The 17,548-nt window shown below is 38.1% G+C and overlaps 1 protein-coding gene across 1 annotated transcript in view; it reads left to right on the top strand.

Annotated features, from left to right (window-relative positions):
• LOC579662 (dihydropyrimidinase) overlaps positions 1–15,168 on the top strand; it is a 45,788-nt gene extending 30,620 nt beyond the window's left edge. Inside the window, exons 9-17 of the mRNA XM_030993452.1 lie at positions 66–222; positions 1,121–1,262; positions 1,964–2,047; positions 2,546–2,632; positions 3,149–3,241; positions 4,210–4,296; positions 4,895–5,075; positions 11,260–12,395; positions 12,486–15,168. Of these exons, the coding sequence (XP_030849312.1) occupies positions 66–222; positions 1,121–1,262; positions 1,964–2,047; positions 2,546–2,632; positions 3,149–3,241; positions 4,210–4,296; positions 4,895–5,075; positions 11,260–11,348 (920 nt within the window). The 3' untranslated portion in view covers positions 11,349–12,395; positions 12,486–15,168. The remainder of the gene's footprint in view (positions 1–65; positions 223–1,120; positions 1,263–1,963; positions 2,048–2,545; positions 2,633–3,148; positions 3,242–4,209; positions 4,297–4,894; positions 5,076–11,259; positions 12,396–12,485) is intronic.
• The last annotated feature ends 2,380 nt before the right edge of the window (positions 15,169–17,548 follow it).

The raw sequence follows: 17,548 nt of genomic DNA, 5'->3' as shown, positions 1-17,548 counted from the left end.
TTTGTAATTATTATCAATTCTAGTTATCTATTGAACAAACGTTCTCTTTTCATTCTCACCCATAGGTAAGGTGATCTTTGGTGAGCCTATTGCAGCTGGCCTAGGTACAGACGGGACAAACTACTTCCATCATGAATGGCTCCACGCTGCGGCTCACGTTATGGGACCCCCTCTACGACCAGACCCCACCACTCCCGGCTATCTCATGGATCTACTTGCCAAGTGAGAACAAGTTTTAAAACACTTCAAATTCATAAAATTGCCCGAAATTTACAGTGTACCGGCAAATAATTGTCAACAAGTTCAACATAGTTATGCAATAAGAGGGGAAATAGTCAGCTCTGTTTTGTACAAGAAAAGTTGTCTTTCTTTACAGGTGGTCTTTATGTACAGGTTCCTTTAGTACATGTTGCGATGAGAAACCATATTAAAAGGAAAAAACAGATATTGTTGTCCTTATAGACAGGTGGTCACTCAAGCAGGTTTGACTGTAATAATTTCTTGTAGAGTTGTGCCATTCTAACTCTTAATACAGTCAAACCTGCTTTAGTGACCACCTGTCTTCAAAGACCACATTTTTTGTTTCCCTTGAAAATGGTTTTTGATGGATACATGTACTAAACGGACCTTTGCATTAAAGGGATCGTTTAACAATGTTAAATCTGAGATACACGGCCCTAAGTGTTATCACTGTCTGTGATATAGTGTAATATTGAAGCCCTAAAAAAATTGTGCTTTAAAATATCAAGAAGTGCCTCAAAAAAGTAAAAATCTTTGAGTGACCGGTTTTACCATACTCGTTTTCCCCAATAGACTGTAGTGTTATGAAAACCGTTTGGCAAATGGTTTTCAAAATTTGTAATTTCAATCATAAATATCTTGATAATCAGACAGGTGATGGGCTTGTAAAAGTCAATCGGCTTCCTGACTGATCTAAAGGTTTATAATTATCATTGCAGCATGAGCTAAATCCAGAATCTGAAACAAAGTTACCGGATCCCTTTAAGACTACTTATCTTGTCTCCATCGAGAGGTCTTTATAGAAAGGTTTCACTGTAGATGATTCACTTATGTACGATTCCAAGTTCAATACCAAGATTACACTCCTTTATTTCCATAGCAACGACCTGCAGCTGACGGGAACCGATCACTGTACCTTCAAGTCTGAGCAGAAGGCCATGGGGAAGGACGACTTCACCAAGATTCCAAATGGAGTCAATGGTGTAGAGGACAGGATGTCTGTCATCTGGGAGAAGGGCGTGGTAAGTGGTAGTATATGACCTTTGACATGTGCACTTTGAAAATTTTGATTTCTTTTGAATCGACCACTGGAAGATTGATTTTCGCTGGTGGTAGCATTTCTCTGAATTATTTGAAAATCACATTGTGTTTTGAGATTCTTAACAAAAGATAACAGCGAGGGATATACATGTATGATGGTTGTTATAAGGGAGAAAGGTGTGGTCAGTTGAAATACATTCAACACTTTCTTTTTTTTGGAGGGGGAGGGGCCTTCCTTTCAGAGGATTCTCAGCTTCCGTCACCATTTGTATCATGAGACCCTTTTTGTCAAGCTTGATTTTAAAATACGAAGAATTTCCAGTTCTTCCCTGTCCACAGACATGTCATCAAATTTTGTCCACCCCCCATCCCCTCCCCTTCAAATGTTTAGTGCCACCCCTCCACAACTCGCTATTTGTTTTGTTGTGAATAGCTCAAAAGCATCTTTGTTGAGATGGAAACCAACTAATACAATACATTGGATATAAACATGTATCATCATTATCATCAATACATTCATTCAAATATGACTGCATTCATTGAAATTCGACTGCATTCATTGAAATTTGACTGCATTCATTGAAATTTGAATGCATTCTTTGAAATTTGACTACGTCAACTAGAATACATTCTTTGCAATTTGACTGCATATATAAACTTTGAAATCATGATTTCATTTCAGGAAACCGGCAAGCTTGATGAGTGCCGCTTTGTGGCTGTTACAAGTACCAATGCTGCCAAAATTTTCAACATGTACCCAAGAAAGGTGAGGAAACACAACAATTTTTTTTATAAGGAGAGATTTTACTTTTTACATATAGCTATGATGTGATATGCACTATAAGCTAAGCTGTCACTATGTCCCTAAAGACGTTGGCGCCACAAACATATTCAAACCATTTTTCCTATCTTAAACGATCTATATACCTTCTGGAAGGTGCTGCCTATACTAGGATGTCACTTTCCCATCTCTTTCTTGGTCTTCCTTGCTTATTTGTTCCAACAACAGTCTCCATGAACTGAATATTATTTTATTACAGTCAAACCTGCTTTAGTGACCACCTGTCTACAAAGACCACATTTTTTGTTTCCCTCGAAAATGGATTCTCCTTGAAACATGTACTAAGAGAATCTGTCTTCAACGACCACCTGTCTACAAAGATCACTTTTTGTGTTTCCCTTGGGCGGTCGCTATAGACAGGTTTGACTGTATTATTGTAAATTATTTAGTTGTTGACTGTATTTGTTCATGCTCATTTTCCAGGGTGTGATCCAAGTAGGGTCAGATGCTGATGTGGTCATCTGGGATCCCATGGCAACAAGGGTCATCTCCAAGGAGACGCATCACCAGGTCAGTCCAACGTCCATCACTTTCTTCACACCAAGTTAGAGTTTTGCTTTCATAGTTAACAAAAAAAATGAATAAATGTGGTTCAGTGAACACATAATTCCATTAATAACAATATTTGTTTACATTAGTTTGGAGATATTATAACTGATTAGTGAGAGACAGAAGAAATGGCCTTGACACATAATGCGGCATGATGAGGGCTTGATGATCAGAGTCATAGAAGGTCGTATTCATGGAAAGAAGAAGAGGGGAAGACCTCGTAAAGGCTTTCTAGATGATGTTCACAGAATGTGGAGCAACAGGGTATGAAATGTGAAACGGTTCGTTCAAGACCGAGGAACTTCGAGAGACACTTCATATAGAATTTTGATTGGGTCACTGAACCTGTCATAAACTGACAGATTATAACTGAAAAGAACATTTGGCAGAAAATATACTTAAAATCAACATTTGAAGATAATGTTAGTCCATGGTGCCAGGGTATCAATGTGCTTTGTTCTCTTTGTTTTCTTGTAGGCTGTAGACTTCAATATCTTTGAGGGTATGGAGTGCCACGGTGTTCCTCTCACCGTCATCAGCAACGGCAGAGTGGTGTTAGAAGATGGAGAGGTAAGATCATGATGGTGATGGTGATGATGGTGGTGGTGGTGGTGGTGGTGGTGGTGGTGGTGGTGGTGGTGGTGGTGGTGGTGGTGGAGGTGGTGGTGGTGGTGGTGGTGGTGGTGGTGGTGGTGGTGGAGGTGGTGGTGGTGGTGGTGGAGGTGGTGATGGTGGTGGTGGTGGTGGTGGTGGTGGTGGTGGAGGTGGTGGTGGTGGTGGTGGTGGTGGTGGTGGTGGTGGTGGAGGTAGTGGTGGTGGTGATGATGGTGGTGATGATGGTGGTGGTGGTGGTGGTAGTGGTGATGATGATGATGGTGGTGGTGATGATGATGATGATGATGTTGATGATGGTGGTAGTGGTGATGATGATGATGGTGGTGGTGGTGGTGGTGGTGGTGATGGTGATGATGGTGGTGGTGGTGGTGGTGGTGGTGATGATGATGGCGGTGATGATGATGATGATGATGATGGTGGTGGTAGTGGTGATGATGATGATGGTGGTGGTGGTGGTGGTGGTGGTGATGGTGATGATGATGTTAGTGGTGGTGGTGACGATGATAGAGGTGGTAGTGGTGATTGTGGTGGTTTAATGATGATGGTGATGGTGATGGTGATGATGATGATGATGATGATGATGATGATGATGATGAGGAAGAGGATGATAAATATGATGTTGATGATGATGGCAGTTTTGGTGATTGCAGTTTTAGTAATGGTGATGGTAGTGGATGATTATGATGGTTGTTTTTATGCTGATAGCAATGATGGCAGCAGTAATTGCAATTTTTATGATAATAATGGTGATGATGATGAAGAAGAAGGTGATGAAAATGAAATATAGTGGTACTAGTGTTGAAATTATTGGTTGATGAACAGCATAATATCACTAAACTGCCTTTCAATTATTCAGACCCTCTTTAGGTTATCTAAAGATAAATTCAGTGCCATTACTAATCCTACCCCTCGTCTCCCCTCAGCTGCACGTATCCCAAGGAGCCGGTCGATTCATCTCTCGTCCACTTCATGCTCCGGAGGCTTACTCAAGGATCAGTCAAAGAGAAAAGGTAAGGTTCGTCTGGGACTTGATTTAGAGAAAGAGAATAAGAGAGAAGAAGATACAAAGAAGGATAGAGAGAGATATATAGAAAAGGGAGGGGGGGGGGGGAGAGAAAAAAGAGAGAAAGTAGGATAAGGAAGTGTGAGGGTCATAGAGAGAGGGAGGGGGAGGGAGTAGGGAGAGAGATAGAGTAAGGTTCATCTGGGACTTGATTTAGAGAAAGAGAATAAGAGAAAAGATAGATAGAAGGATAAAGAGAGAGAGGTATAGAAAAGGGGGAGAGAGAAAGCAGGATAGGGAAGTGTGAGGGTAATAAAGAGAGAGAAAGAAAAAGAAAGAGAGGGGGAGGGAGGGAGAGAGAGAGAGGGAGGGAGAGAGAGATAGAGAGAGAGAGAGAGAGAGAGAGAGAGAGAGATGTGGACAAGGCACATCTTTCTCTAACAAAATATTTTAGCGAACTATGTTTTTAAGAATCATTCATTAGCATACACATGTATGGACCAATTTTTGTATAGAAGCAGGCAATTTTTGTCTTATAATATTGAAGTAAGCCTCCATCATCACTATTCTGTTTTCAAGACGTGTCTGTATGCTCTTTACTTCAGGTCAATGCTTACAAGCGCGTCGACCGGGACGGCTACGAGGGTCCGATCCACAAGAATACAGGCCAGCCGGTCCAGAACAACTACCGCAGGACTGGCCCATCCCCTCAGCAGTCCGATGAACCCGCTCAACTGAACAAGCACGGAGGACGTGACCTCCATAGATCAGGCTTCTCTCTGTCAGGTCAGTGACCTTGTGTGACCTCATGTGACCTTCTATCACCCTGTCCATGACCTTCTCTTAACCTCCAGTCTCGAAATGACTGTAAAACCAACTGTTTCCATAGCAGAATTTGTTTGTTCTTAATGTAGTGTACATATTTGTGTCGTGATTTGATCTGGTTTTTAACACTATAAGGTCAGTGACACCTTCTCAGATTAGGCTTTTCTCTTTCAGGTCAATGACCTTGTGTGACCTCACTAACCCCTCTGCCCCGATCCCGTAAGCTTTGTTCACATGTGGCACTGTAAATTGCCTTCAAATAAATGCTGCGGCAAAATGGAATGCAACGCTTTGCTTCTCGTTGCTGTATTAAATGACACACAGACGCATGCACTTGTGAGTGAGAACGCACAGCCGCCTGTGTAACATGCAGATACCTATTTCCATCCCCGCATGCGACTCAGTTACTCCTAATATCTGTTTTATTTTGCTGTAAGAGCCTTTTCTTTCAGGCAGTATACCTGGCCATATCTGAACCAGACTTTATTGGCGAAAAATGACTATTATATTTATTGTGTGTTCATTTTCCAGAGAACATTAAGATTTTTTTTGTGGACTTATTTAATGTTTATTTTGTTTCCTAGAGTTTTTTTTTGGTTATCCAGTGCTTTTTATATTTTATAAAATCTAAAGCTAAATCACTCTCAATCCTTTGTATTAAAGCTAATCTTGAGCTCTGGTAAATATAGCAAAAAAATTCTCACAAAATCCAACAAAACTGACACTGAATGTTCAAGGTTGCAAATAAATGACATGTGCCAAACAATTTTGTTAGCATAGAAAGATAAGGAAATCAAGGTAAGTAGGCCCGAGGCCATGCGCGTTACACAGGTCACTTGGTGCAGATGAGAGTTGTGGTTTTTATTAAGATGATTTCCAGCAAGTTTTTGTGAGTTTGTTTTTATTTTACTGGATCGAACAGTCAATCTACTGTAGGATAAACAATCCAGAATGAATTATAGCCATGTTCTCTCGACATACGATTCTCATACCAGAGCCCAAGATTAGCTTTAAGTTAGACTGTCACTAATTCCCAAGCCTTAGTCTAACTGTAGCCCTATTATCCCTGCCTTTGAAGTAGCACTGGGTCGAAACGGCTATCCTTCCTATCACAGTTCTCAAAATCAAAATGCAAACACCTCCCAGAGATTATATTCAATGTGAATTTCCTTAATGAAACAAAAAAGACTCAACAAAATATTTACGATTCCTGTTCCTCTAAAAAATGCATTCTCTTATAGTGGTCAGTGCAATTGTCCAAAAAGAGGATGATTTTGACATTTTATATGAATTTTTATCCCTTTAACCAGATATGGCATGTACGCCCCAGCACTACAAAAAAGGTATTAAATGTGTATCGCTAGATCGCTTTAAAAAATGAAATATCCTTGTTTCGTACGACTGTCTATAAATCCTCCTCCTCGTCCTCCAAAGTACTCAAAAAGCATGGGAAAAGATCAGGGCCATGTTTCATAAAACTTGTTATCAAGCACAAGTTACAGTAACTGTTATAAGCTACTGAAATCATGGCATCTGATTGGCTGAGAGCTAATTTGTCAGAGAAATTTAGCATTGGTTAATGATAACAAGTTTTGTGAAAGAGGGCCCAGTTCACAAATGTGTACAGGATTCAGGAATGCTTCTTTTCCGATTGCTTAGTAGTTAATTGTTGTATTTGCTGGATATTTAGAGCTTACCGGTACATGTACATTTAACAACTAAATTATTCATACCCCTTATAAATTTGATGTTTTTCGCGTTTTACGTAACTCGAGAATAAAAGCTGGACTGGTTAGAATTAGGGCCTTTGTTGAATACTTTAAGATGGGAGCTTTAATATGTCACATTCTCAAAGAAACATAAATTGGGACAAATCATCTCTATATACTTAAACAATTACAAAACTTGGTAAGGGTATGAATAATTTAATTGTTGGCTGTATATTAGCAGTTAGAATGCAAGGTGTCGGTGCTCTGTACAGGTATCTTCTTGAGGTATTGAGTACCGGTATATTTGTCAACAGGTCTATGTCAATTTGTGCATGTTCAAACAGGAAAAGAAGGTATTTTAAAATTTCTGATTATACTGTTGTGATAAGATGGGCTAAAAAAAGAAACAAAAAGAATGTTACAAAGATTTCCAAACCATTATTTCATATCTCTAATTACGTATCTAAAATATGTAATTGTTCAATTTGTATAAATAATCATTCAATTTGTAGAAATCGTGCGTTCAATTTGTAGGAATGATGCGTTCAATTCGTATGAATCTTGCATTCAAGTCGTATGAATCATGCATTCAATTAATATGAGTCGTGCGTTCAATTTTTAAGAATGGTGCGTTCAATTTGTAGGAATCATGCATTCAATGTCTTTACGCAAGGCACAATGACAGATGCATTCATTTCTGTATTCTGCTCCACATCTTATGGTGTACATCACACAAAAAACAGTACTGAATCCATTTATCTCTCTTTTGAATATTCAAATATACTACCCCCCCCCCCCCACCCCCTCTCCCCATAAACTCCTTATTTATGATTTCACTTCAGTATGCTTGCTTTGTTTGTGGTTCCCCGTTGGTTACGTGTTTGTTTGTTGTTGATTTATTTATGTTATTTTTTTAAAGGCAGTATTTGCTATATGCAGTAACTGTTCATACATGTATATGCAGCTTTTCCTAGCACTGTGTAATGTGTATAGAGGGAGGTTTTGTGTGGCGGTGTTGGTTAGAAGTCTGCAGCAAAATTAAAAGGCAGTCGTAGACTACTGATAACGCTGTTATTTTCGCATGATTAATTTTTTGCGGTGAGCAACCCCAAAACGTTTTCACAGGTTCTTAATTCGCGTTGCACACTTCACTCCATTGTTTTCATTTCTATTGGTGCAGGCATAAGAAATCATGCTTATATTTTTGAGAGTTCAAAAATACGGTTGCCGATCTTTGCGCGAAATCCATGAATATTTCTACTTTTACTTTTATGTAATTCAAAGACATCCATTCCCGAGTAGTTTTGAAAATGGATATAAATCGCTCTTGTCTGAGCAGTATACGTACAATGTATGCTGCATTGTCCAAGAATCGCAATAATCATGTAAGTGTCTCGTAACGTTTCGCTTAAGGCACTAATTTTCCTGAAATATTTGTTACTCATTTTCCAATTTCATGCAAAAGAAACGTGTTTTGCATGATATTCTATGAAGTAATCGTCTACCATTGATAGTAGAATATTTAATCAGTATTTTATCCATTTCAAATGACATTTTGATGTGGTACTCTTCATGAAATCTTTTTTTTTTTTAAATAATTTTGCTTTAATGAAGACCTGTAATTTTGTAAATAATGTTCAGAAAATATTTGAAATTATTGGCATCCAGGTCCATGTGAATTATGATAAGATCTTGGGGTGTAAATTTCATTTAGATTTCAGATAATATTTCCAACATCTTTATTCACTAATTACTATCTGGCCCAATATTTACAGAAGAATAGTACTCTTGTATGTACTTGTAGGCAGTAGTATCAGCCTTGTACAGTAGATTAGACCCCTAAATGTACAGTATTTGCATACCCATTGAGTTGCATACATTAAATGGCTAGCTCTCAAGTTGCACATCCATGTGTAGCATGTGCACCAATAGACCGCCATCTTGCTACTCTCTTTTGTACTAACTTTCAATGCATTCTTGGTTACCCAACCAAATTACCAGGCAACTAGTTTCCCCTGTGTGTCTGTAAGTATCCATCTAGTGTTGTAGCTGTTATAGGTGTGCGGTTGTAGATGCATGCTCCTGCGACGATCTCTCCGTGGTCGATTCCCCACTCTTAAGTCTAACGGACATACACGCTTGTAGAAGAGTAATTTTGAGGTTCTCGCATTCATTTTTTATATGTGCCTCCTTTAATTCATTTACGGTCAAGATTTTTTTTAAAATTGGAAATGAGCTTCTGAAGCCTCTCCCTCTACAACCCCTACTGCTAACCAAATTCTCAACTTCATCCCGGACCAAACCCAAACACTACTGGTATATCCTCGCCCTGAACTTAGCCTAAAACCCAATTGCTACCCTTACCCCACACTGTATCATTTATAATACAAATTCAGCCTGGAGCGATTGTTATCGGAGCAAATGTCAAATCGCTGTGTGTGTGTGTGCGCTCAAGCATGTCTCCCCTCTCAATGTCATCCTCAAAGTGTCAAGGTCAATGTGAAGGACACAATTTAATTGTTAACAAAAGCAGGGAATTGAGAGTCATTTACCGGTAGATTTAGAAATGAATAATGATTTTGGAAAATTGAAAAAAAGAGCTCTTACAAAACAATAAATAAAATCACCACGAAAGAAATCTCACTTGAACAACTGCAGGACCTCCTGTGAACAAAATTGTATAATATTACACTGTCCCAAATCCCGATGCTGCATGACTGTATTTATCTCGCTGGTGCCTCGCAAGAGAAAGCTTCCAAAGCTCTCAGTTTGGGATCCATTTTGGAGGTGTTTAAATTGATTTTAAATGATTTGTTAATGTTGTCTGATGAGAATGGGAGAGCCGTTTATGCATTTGGTTGAAAACGCCACGTAGAAGGGGTGTTATTTACAGTGATTCGTGGAGAGTGATCTCTTTAATTTTTTTGGTAATTATTTTAATCGTTCTTCGTTGGTAAACTACACATTACTCCAGATATTAGTTTTATTCATAATGGTTGCAAATATTCTAAGAAGGTGGCGACTGATATATTTCCGACGTTGAATTTTCTTTGTTACTGTCAAATTTTGTGTGTTGAAAGGATCAACTTTGCCGATTCAAACATATTATTTAATTATAAAAACATGAATGTTTTACCAAGCGTTAATTTCAATATTTTATTTTTTGGTTTGTATATCATTCTGCAAGGAATTGAAACAAAAAGTCTTGTTGAAATTGCTCCATTTGTAAATTTTTCCCTTCCTCCTATCCTCCCCAAACCATCTTAAAAACCAAATACAGTCAAACCTGCTTTAGTGACCACCTGTCTACAAAGACCACATTTTTTGTTTCCCTTCAAAATGGGTTCTCATTGAAACATATATTAAGGGAACCTGTCTACAAGGACCATTTTTTGTGTTTCCCTTGGGCGGTCGCTATAGGTGGCCACCTCTGCTTAAAGGCCACCTGTCTAGTGGTCATCCGTATTGCCTGCCTCCCTCTAAAAGAAAATGTGTGTTTTCCTTGTATGGTCTTAATAGCCAGGTTTGACTGTACATACAGTATGTTCTTCTGTGATTGATGCCCTCAACTTAATTTTCAATTTCCCTTTGAGTTTCGAGATATATTTCATTTGCAAAGGTTTGTTGTTTAAATACCCTTTTTTATTTCCAGTGCAATGCTCTTTATGCAACCTTTACCTTATATCGCTATATTACCTTTACACCAAATGGCTTTCGGAACAATTGCAATCATATTAAATTAATACTGCATGTATAGAGTCAAACCTTATCACACGTGTAAAGGCCGTTTAAGGAAAACGATCAAATTATCTTTACAGGCAGGTGTTCTTGATGTACAGGTAGTGATAGGAAGGCTTTTAAGGAGATATACTTTGAAGGAAAACAGGAAAAAGCATCGGTCTTTATAGATGGTTGGCCTTTGTAAACCAATCGTCTCTTAGAAGGTGTCACTGATCTCGTTAATATTACCAAGTGTTCACCAAATAATGTTGTTTGTTTGGAGCCAGAAGGGCATTGTCTTGTATACATTAATACAGAGTTAATGCCGTTTTGGCTCTGAACAGACAGTTTATGGATGTTTGTAATAATATCAAGATTTAAAGCCCCACTGTACTACTTGTAGCTACTTGCTCCCTCTATATAGAAAACAATGCCTAATCAGTGACCATTGATCCCCCATAATCCTCTTTTTCTTATGTTAATTGAGAGCTGAGTTGATGAGATAGCCACCTGTTAGTGACCACCCTGGGTGGTCTAATCCCTCCTAGCCAAACTAGTACAGACGGCCTTTAATGCTTTTGAACACAAAGTGAATGAATCTATTTGTACATGTCTACCAATTTTATTTTTTTTAGTATTTCCTCTTTGGAAATAAATCGGTTTAGAGTTACTTAAACAACTTTCCGTCTCTTCTCTTTGACCTTTGACCCCTGTAGGTAGCCAAGTTGATGACAGGAAGGACAAGAGGAGCGGCCAGAGGATTATGGCGCCCCCAGGTGGTGCGTCAAGCCTCTCCTTCAACTAGACTCCTACCGGTATCATAGTGCTACGCCCTGGTATCATAGTGCCACGCCCTGGTTTCTTACAACTACGCCCTTTATGCATAGAGAAATTGTAGCAAAAGAAATGTATTAATGGATTTTTATGATTATGCCTAGCTGTTTCGTGTGACCTATTTTTTTCCTTTTCTGTATCTGTGGTCGTCGCAAAGGTACATGGCCAGCTTTCACGACTGGTGTTACGATAAAAGTTAGTTGGGGCGAAAGGATGCACCGTGTGGTTATATTGGAATGCTCTTGTAAATAGGAATTGGGACAGAAGGGACACGTACCAAAGGTTTATAAAATTGCTTGTTTGCACTGCCTAAGTAAGGAAACTGTGAGGAAAAACGTAATTCATATAAGGATATTCAAAAACTGTAAATAGGTAATTGGCATGGGTTGAGTGACTGCCAAGTGTGGGTTTAAATTAAAAGAAACAAAATATTTTGTCTGAAGAATTGGATTTGAGGCAATTTGGAGACAACAGAATGGTCATTTACTGCCCTTTTGAATTAAAAATTGGTATTCTGAAATTTGAAGAAATTACAGTTGTAAAAACTAAATAAAAGATGGCAATTTGATGGATTTGATGCATGTATTGATGAAAGGAATAGCTGGCAAACAGCCCAACGACAGATTATGAATATACCTGGTACAATGTATGTTCAGGATTGTCCAAAGACGCGCAAGTTTTGTCCAAGGTACAATTCTGAAGGAAATCATCTTTCTACCGTTACTAATGGAGATGGATTTTAGAGGGAAAAAAATGTGCACAAATCGCTTCATGTATAGGTGCACTGTTGATATAGGTACATTTGAACAAAGCCAATGTGCTTGTGAGCTACACAATGCAAAGTAAAATTTAAATCCTTTTTTCATCTTTTGTTTTGAGGAAAATGATAGAGTGCTTTTGTTCTACAGAGCTTTCAATATACTCTTCAAAATTCATTCCATTCTTTATTTCATTTATAGTTACTTCAAATTTGAAACTTTGATGAAGGGCTTGTTCAACAGGAAGGATAACAGTAAGGGTTACTTGTAAGATCAAGATTACTTGTGAGATTAAGATTACTTGTGAGATTAAGGTTACTTGTGAGATCAAGGTTAGTTGTGAGATCAAGGTTACTTGTGAGATCAAGATTACTTGTGAGATCAAGATTACTTGTGAGATCAAGATTACTTGTGAGATCAAGGTTACTTGTGAGATCAAGATTACTTGTGAGATCAAGGTTACTTGTGAGATCAAGGTTACTTGTGAGATCAAGGTTAATTGTGAGATCAAGATTACTTGTGAGATCAAGATTACTTGTGAGATCAAGATTACTTGTGAGATCAAGATTACTTGTGAGATCAAGATTACTTGTGAGATCAAGATTACTTGCTCTTACGTCAACTTACTTGCCCAGGTTCCAGGTATCTAATGATAAGCTTGCTTAATGGGGCAAGCTATTTTTAACGGGCTTACCCTTTGGTATGCATAGGTTGCCCTGGAAAAGTGGCAAGTTGATTTTTGTAGCGGTTTTAAAGTCATGCAGCTGTTTTGCTCTGGGGGTCTGGTTTTTTCACATATGAACAATCGGATCGATGTTAATCACTTGTTTCTTTCTAAAGAAAGATATACATCGTAAAATAAAGGTTAAGCATGATTCACAACAATAAAGGTGCGATGTAAAAGGGAAATCAGCGTGTGGGTATTGTATCAATGGTACCGTACTTAAAACTTAACTTTTGGTTTTAAATCAATTATTTACATTTCTTTTTCTCTTTCAAAATGTGAAGATTTTTATTACCTATGTAATGTTGATTGAAATAGGTCTATATTGGTTTGTAGATAATTTGACATCAAATGCTATTATATAACAAAGGATCGTTTTATGTTCGTTTCGATTATCATTTCTATTCAATGGTTACACTAATTAGATAGTACTAGTATCGCTTTTTCAGTAGTTAGATCATTTTTATACTGAAAACTGAAAGTATTTGGCGAATTTCAGATGTTGTTCCATCGATGTTAATTCTTCCCAGTTGTATTGTTCGAGCGATAGCATTATTTTTTCGTGTGCATGTACGGCCGCCAAAAATATTATGGATCGTAGATGCTCTCAGGCTATGAAGTGCGCCCCCTACAGCCCATCCATGTAAGATGTGGCCTTTGTAGACGAGGTGCTGTTGGCATAGAAACGTTCACGGCATGAAGCTTTCATGGATTGTTTATGACGGCCGTTTCCATGGCAAGAAACTCGCGAATTGCATAAAATTCCTTGCAATTCAACCATTTTTCTTGCATGAAAGTTCCTGATTCTCAACTACTTGTGATAGTTTTATGCATGTGAAGTTTCTGTGCTTACAGGTCATACTGTGTATTGTTGTCATGAAATGCAAGAGTTAAAATGCAAAGCTTTTCTATGCAGATGAGCTCATTTGCCACAGGTATACACAATGTACACATTTTAAAGGTTTTCAGAGTGCATTTACTACAGAGAGTTGCATCAATGGGGTACAGAGGTCAAATGATTACATACGCTACATGTAATGTAAACCCTGGACCATTCAGAGATCACTTCCTGTGGTGCAACTCTCCTACATACAAAAATGTCTTCAATTCGGCGGTTCGTGTGCATAAAAGAACATGTTTAATGTAAAAAAGAAGCATTGTAAAAATGATGGATGAAAGTGAGGCATTTCAAATTGCAGATGAAAATCTCACCACTGTTGTAAAGCTACCATGTACAAGTATGATGAAAATGATAACTTTGCACCGCTTTGAATGTTAGCAAAATCACTTGAAAGAAAACCAAAACTATGATAGATAATTGATGTTGTATATAGATCATTATGCCTTGTGGAAACTACTTAAATTCTCTTTCTTCATATATTTCTCTCTCTATATCTCTCTTTCTGTCTTTTTCCTGCACCGTCTCTATAAACTGTATATATTCATTAGATGTGTCCGTAGCGCAAAGTTTTAGTAGTATGGAGTTTGTGACTGCCGAAAAAGAAGAAACTGAGCAAAAATATACTTCGTAGGGAGAAATAAAAGAGTATTGCATGTCAATTAAATGGATCTGTTTGACTTCATTACTGACTAAAAAATAAAAAGTATTAAATCTGGCACATCCCTCCGTTATAACTGAATAAAGGCTTGATGAATATGTAATGGACTTGGGCAAAATTTGTATGTACTGTTACTTCCAATTCAGCATTTTCTCTATGGAATTTAAATTAAATTAATCACGTCTCTCAAAATTGTTCTTGGTGAATTTCTGTCTGTGTGAACGAAAAATCATACATAATCATTTTTTTTTTGGTGGCTGAAAGCATATATAGTAATTATTTATCAATGAATCATGCTTATAAAATTACATGACGATAATTCCATGTATCGTGATATTTGAAGTATATTTATAGGCAAATGTAACGTTTCACGTTGCGTAAATGCATGCCCGCTGCTATACTGTATGTCATTTGAGTGTATATTAATAGGAGTATGTTATTTATACATGAAAATGTTTTTTGCATTCCCCTGCCCAATATGTAGAGCAAAAAAAGTTCTATATGTGCATTAGTGTGACGTGTCTGTAGTAATACATTGTAGCATTGAATATACCAAATTCGGTCTGGGATGTAACACAGAGACGTATATGTTTCCATTGATTTGCTAACAGTCATCTTTTAAGTCTGTAAAAAAAAAAGATATTCTTCAAATTTGTTGTGGTTTGTCCTGCATTGTGGTGTGTTTTGCCTATAAAAGTAATTTTGTTTTTAGAGAAAAAAATTAAATAAATGAATGTTGAAAAGCTGGAATAATATTGGTTCTTGCTTTTGTTCAGAGTTTGTAGATTTTGTCAGAAAGAAGATTAGGTCCTTGAGTAAGGACTTAGTGCTTTGCGAAAGAGAAACAGAGATAGATGGGTAGAGAGAGAGAGAGAAGGGTGAGAAAGATGGATAAAGGTAGGGAAAGAGAGATGGATAGAGAGAGATAGATAGAAGGAGAGAAAGAGATAGATGGATAGAGAGAGGTGGATAGGAGAGAGAGAGATATATAGATAAATAGATAGATATATATATATATAGAGAGAGAGAGAGAGATAGATATGGATGGATGGAGAGAGAGAGCGATAGATGGATAGCGAGAGACAGAGAGAGAGATAGAAAGATGGAGAGAGAGATAGATGGAGGGAGAGATGGATGGATAGTGAGAGAGGAGAGATAGATGGATAGAGAGAGATAGATATATGGATAGTGAGAGAGAGAGAGAGAGAGAGAGATAGATAGATGGATAGAAAAAGAGAGAGAGAGATAGAAAGATGGAGAGAGATAGATGGATAGAGAGAGATAGAGAGAGAAAGAAAGAGAGAGATATACAGAGATGGATGGAGAGAGAGAGAGAGAAGGGTGAGAAAGATGGATAAAGGTAGGGAAAGAGAGATGGATAGAGAGAGATAGATAGAAGGAGAGAAAGAGATAGATGGATAGAGAGAGATAGATAGAAGGAGAGAAAGAGATAGATGGATAGAGAGAGGTGGATAGGAGAGAGAGAGAGATATAGATAAATAGATAGATATATATATATATATATATAGAGAGAGAGAGAGAGAGAGATAGATATGGATGGATGGAGAGAGAGAGCGATAGATGGATAGCGAGAGACAGAGAGAGAGATAGAAAGATGGAGAGAGAGATAGATGGAGGGAGAGATGGATGGATAGTGAGAGAGGAGAGATAGATGGATAGAGAGAGATAGATATATGGATAGTGAGAGAGAGAGAGAGAGAGAGATAGATAGATGGATAGAAAAAGAGAGAGAGAGATAGAAAGATGGAGAGAGATAGATGGATAGAGAGAGATAGAGAGAGAAAGAAAGAGAGAGATATACAGAGATGGATGGAGAGAGAGAGAGAGCGAGAGGAGGAGGTGACTATGGAGGGGCCGACAGAATGAAAGAAACAAGGAAAGTGAGAAAGAGACCGAGAGAGAGAGGCTGTGTGTGTGAGACTAGAGAGAGAGAGAGAGAGAGAGAGAGAAAGAGTTACGGAGGGGGAGATAAAGGGCATAAGATACACAAAGAAGGGAAACAGCTAGAGGAGAGAGAGAGTGCAAGGGATAAGAAAAGAGGCAAAAGTGACATACACCTAGGTGTTTGTGGCGTAGGATGACTGATGAAGGAAAAATATTCAATATTAGAGAGAAAGATGGAGAACAAAAACAGAAAAATTAGCGCAAAAAAAGAATGAAAAACGCGTAGAAGGGTACTCTAATAAAAATTGGGAGTCACCTTTTTGCAAAAGTTCACCATCATGTAAGACATTAAAGTTATCCCTTCCTCTCTTTCCATTAAGAAAATAATGAATTTCCCCTTTCTTTCTTATTATTTCCATATTTTCAATTACATTTCCTTCTTTCTCTCTCTCTTTCCCTCTTTCTTGTCTCTTTATTTCTCTCTAATCTCTTTCAAAACTGAATGTACATTACTACATGCATGTACTTCTCTTTCGTTCCTCTTTCTGTATTCCATTTTCAGGGGAAAAAATACAGGGGGCTCGGGGCCAATAAGCCCCCGAAATGCCCAAAAGAGCCCCCAAAAGTCATAAAAGAGCCCCCCAAAATTGCATATAGTTCAATGCAAAACAAAATAAAGAGTGTTAATTTCATCCAAGCAAGCTTGAAAAGTAGCCGCAGAAATGTTTAAAGTATTATTTTCCCTGATATCTCTACTTCCCATTTCCTACTCTCTCTCTCCTCATTCTCTTTACGTCTCCCCTCTTTCTCTCACCCTCCCTCCCCCTCTCTCTCTCCTACACTTTATCTTTCCACTCTCTGTCTCTCCCTCTCTATCTTTCATAACTGAATGTACATGACTACTTCTGTTTTCTTGCTCTTTCTTGTTCCATTTCTGTAATATCTTTACCTCCCATTTCCTTCTCTCTCTCTCTCTCTCAATTTATATTTTCACTCCCTTTCCATCCCTCTGTTTCTATATCTCTCTCTCCTTCCCCCTTCCTCTCTCCCTTCATTCTCTCTCTCTCTCTCTCTCTCTCTCTCTCTCTCTCTCTCTCCCTACCTCTCAGTCTCTCTCTCAAACTATCTTTCCACTCCCATTCACTGGCCCTGCATATATACACAAATCATGATCTCATATTTTATAAGCTACACCAGCAATATAAATAGAAAAACACACTGTTCC

This window comes from Strongylocentrotus purpuratus, unplaced genomic scaffold, assembly GCF_000002235.5.
Source record: "Strongylocentrotus purpuratus isolate Spur 01 unplaced genomic scaffold, Spur_5.0 spur5_scaffold_20, whole genome shotgun sequence".
NCBI lineage: Eukaryota > Metazoa > Echinodermata > Echinoidea > Camarodonta > Strongylocentrotidae > Strongylocentrotus > Strongylocentrotus purpuratus.
The sequence above is the reverse complement of the archived record's forward strand: the minus strand, read 5'-3'. Positions and strand labels throughout refer to the sequence as shown.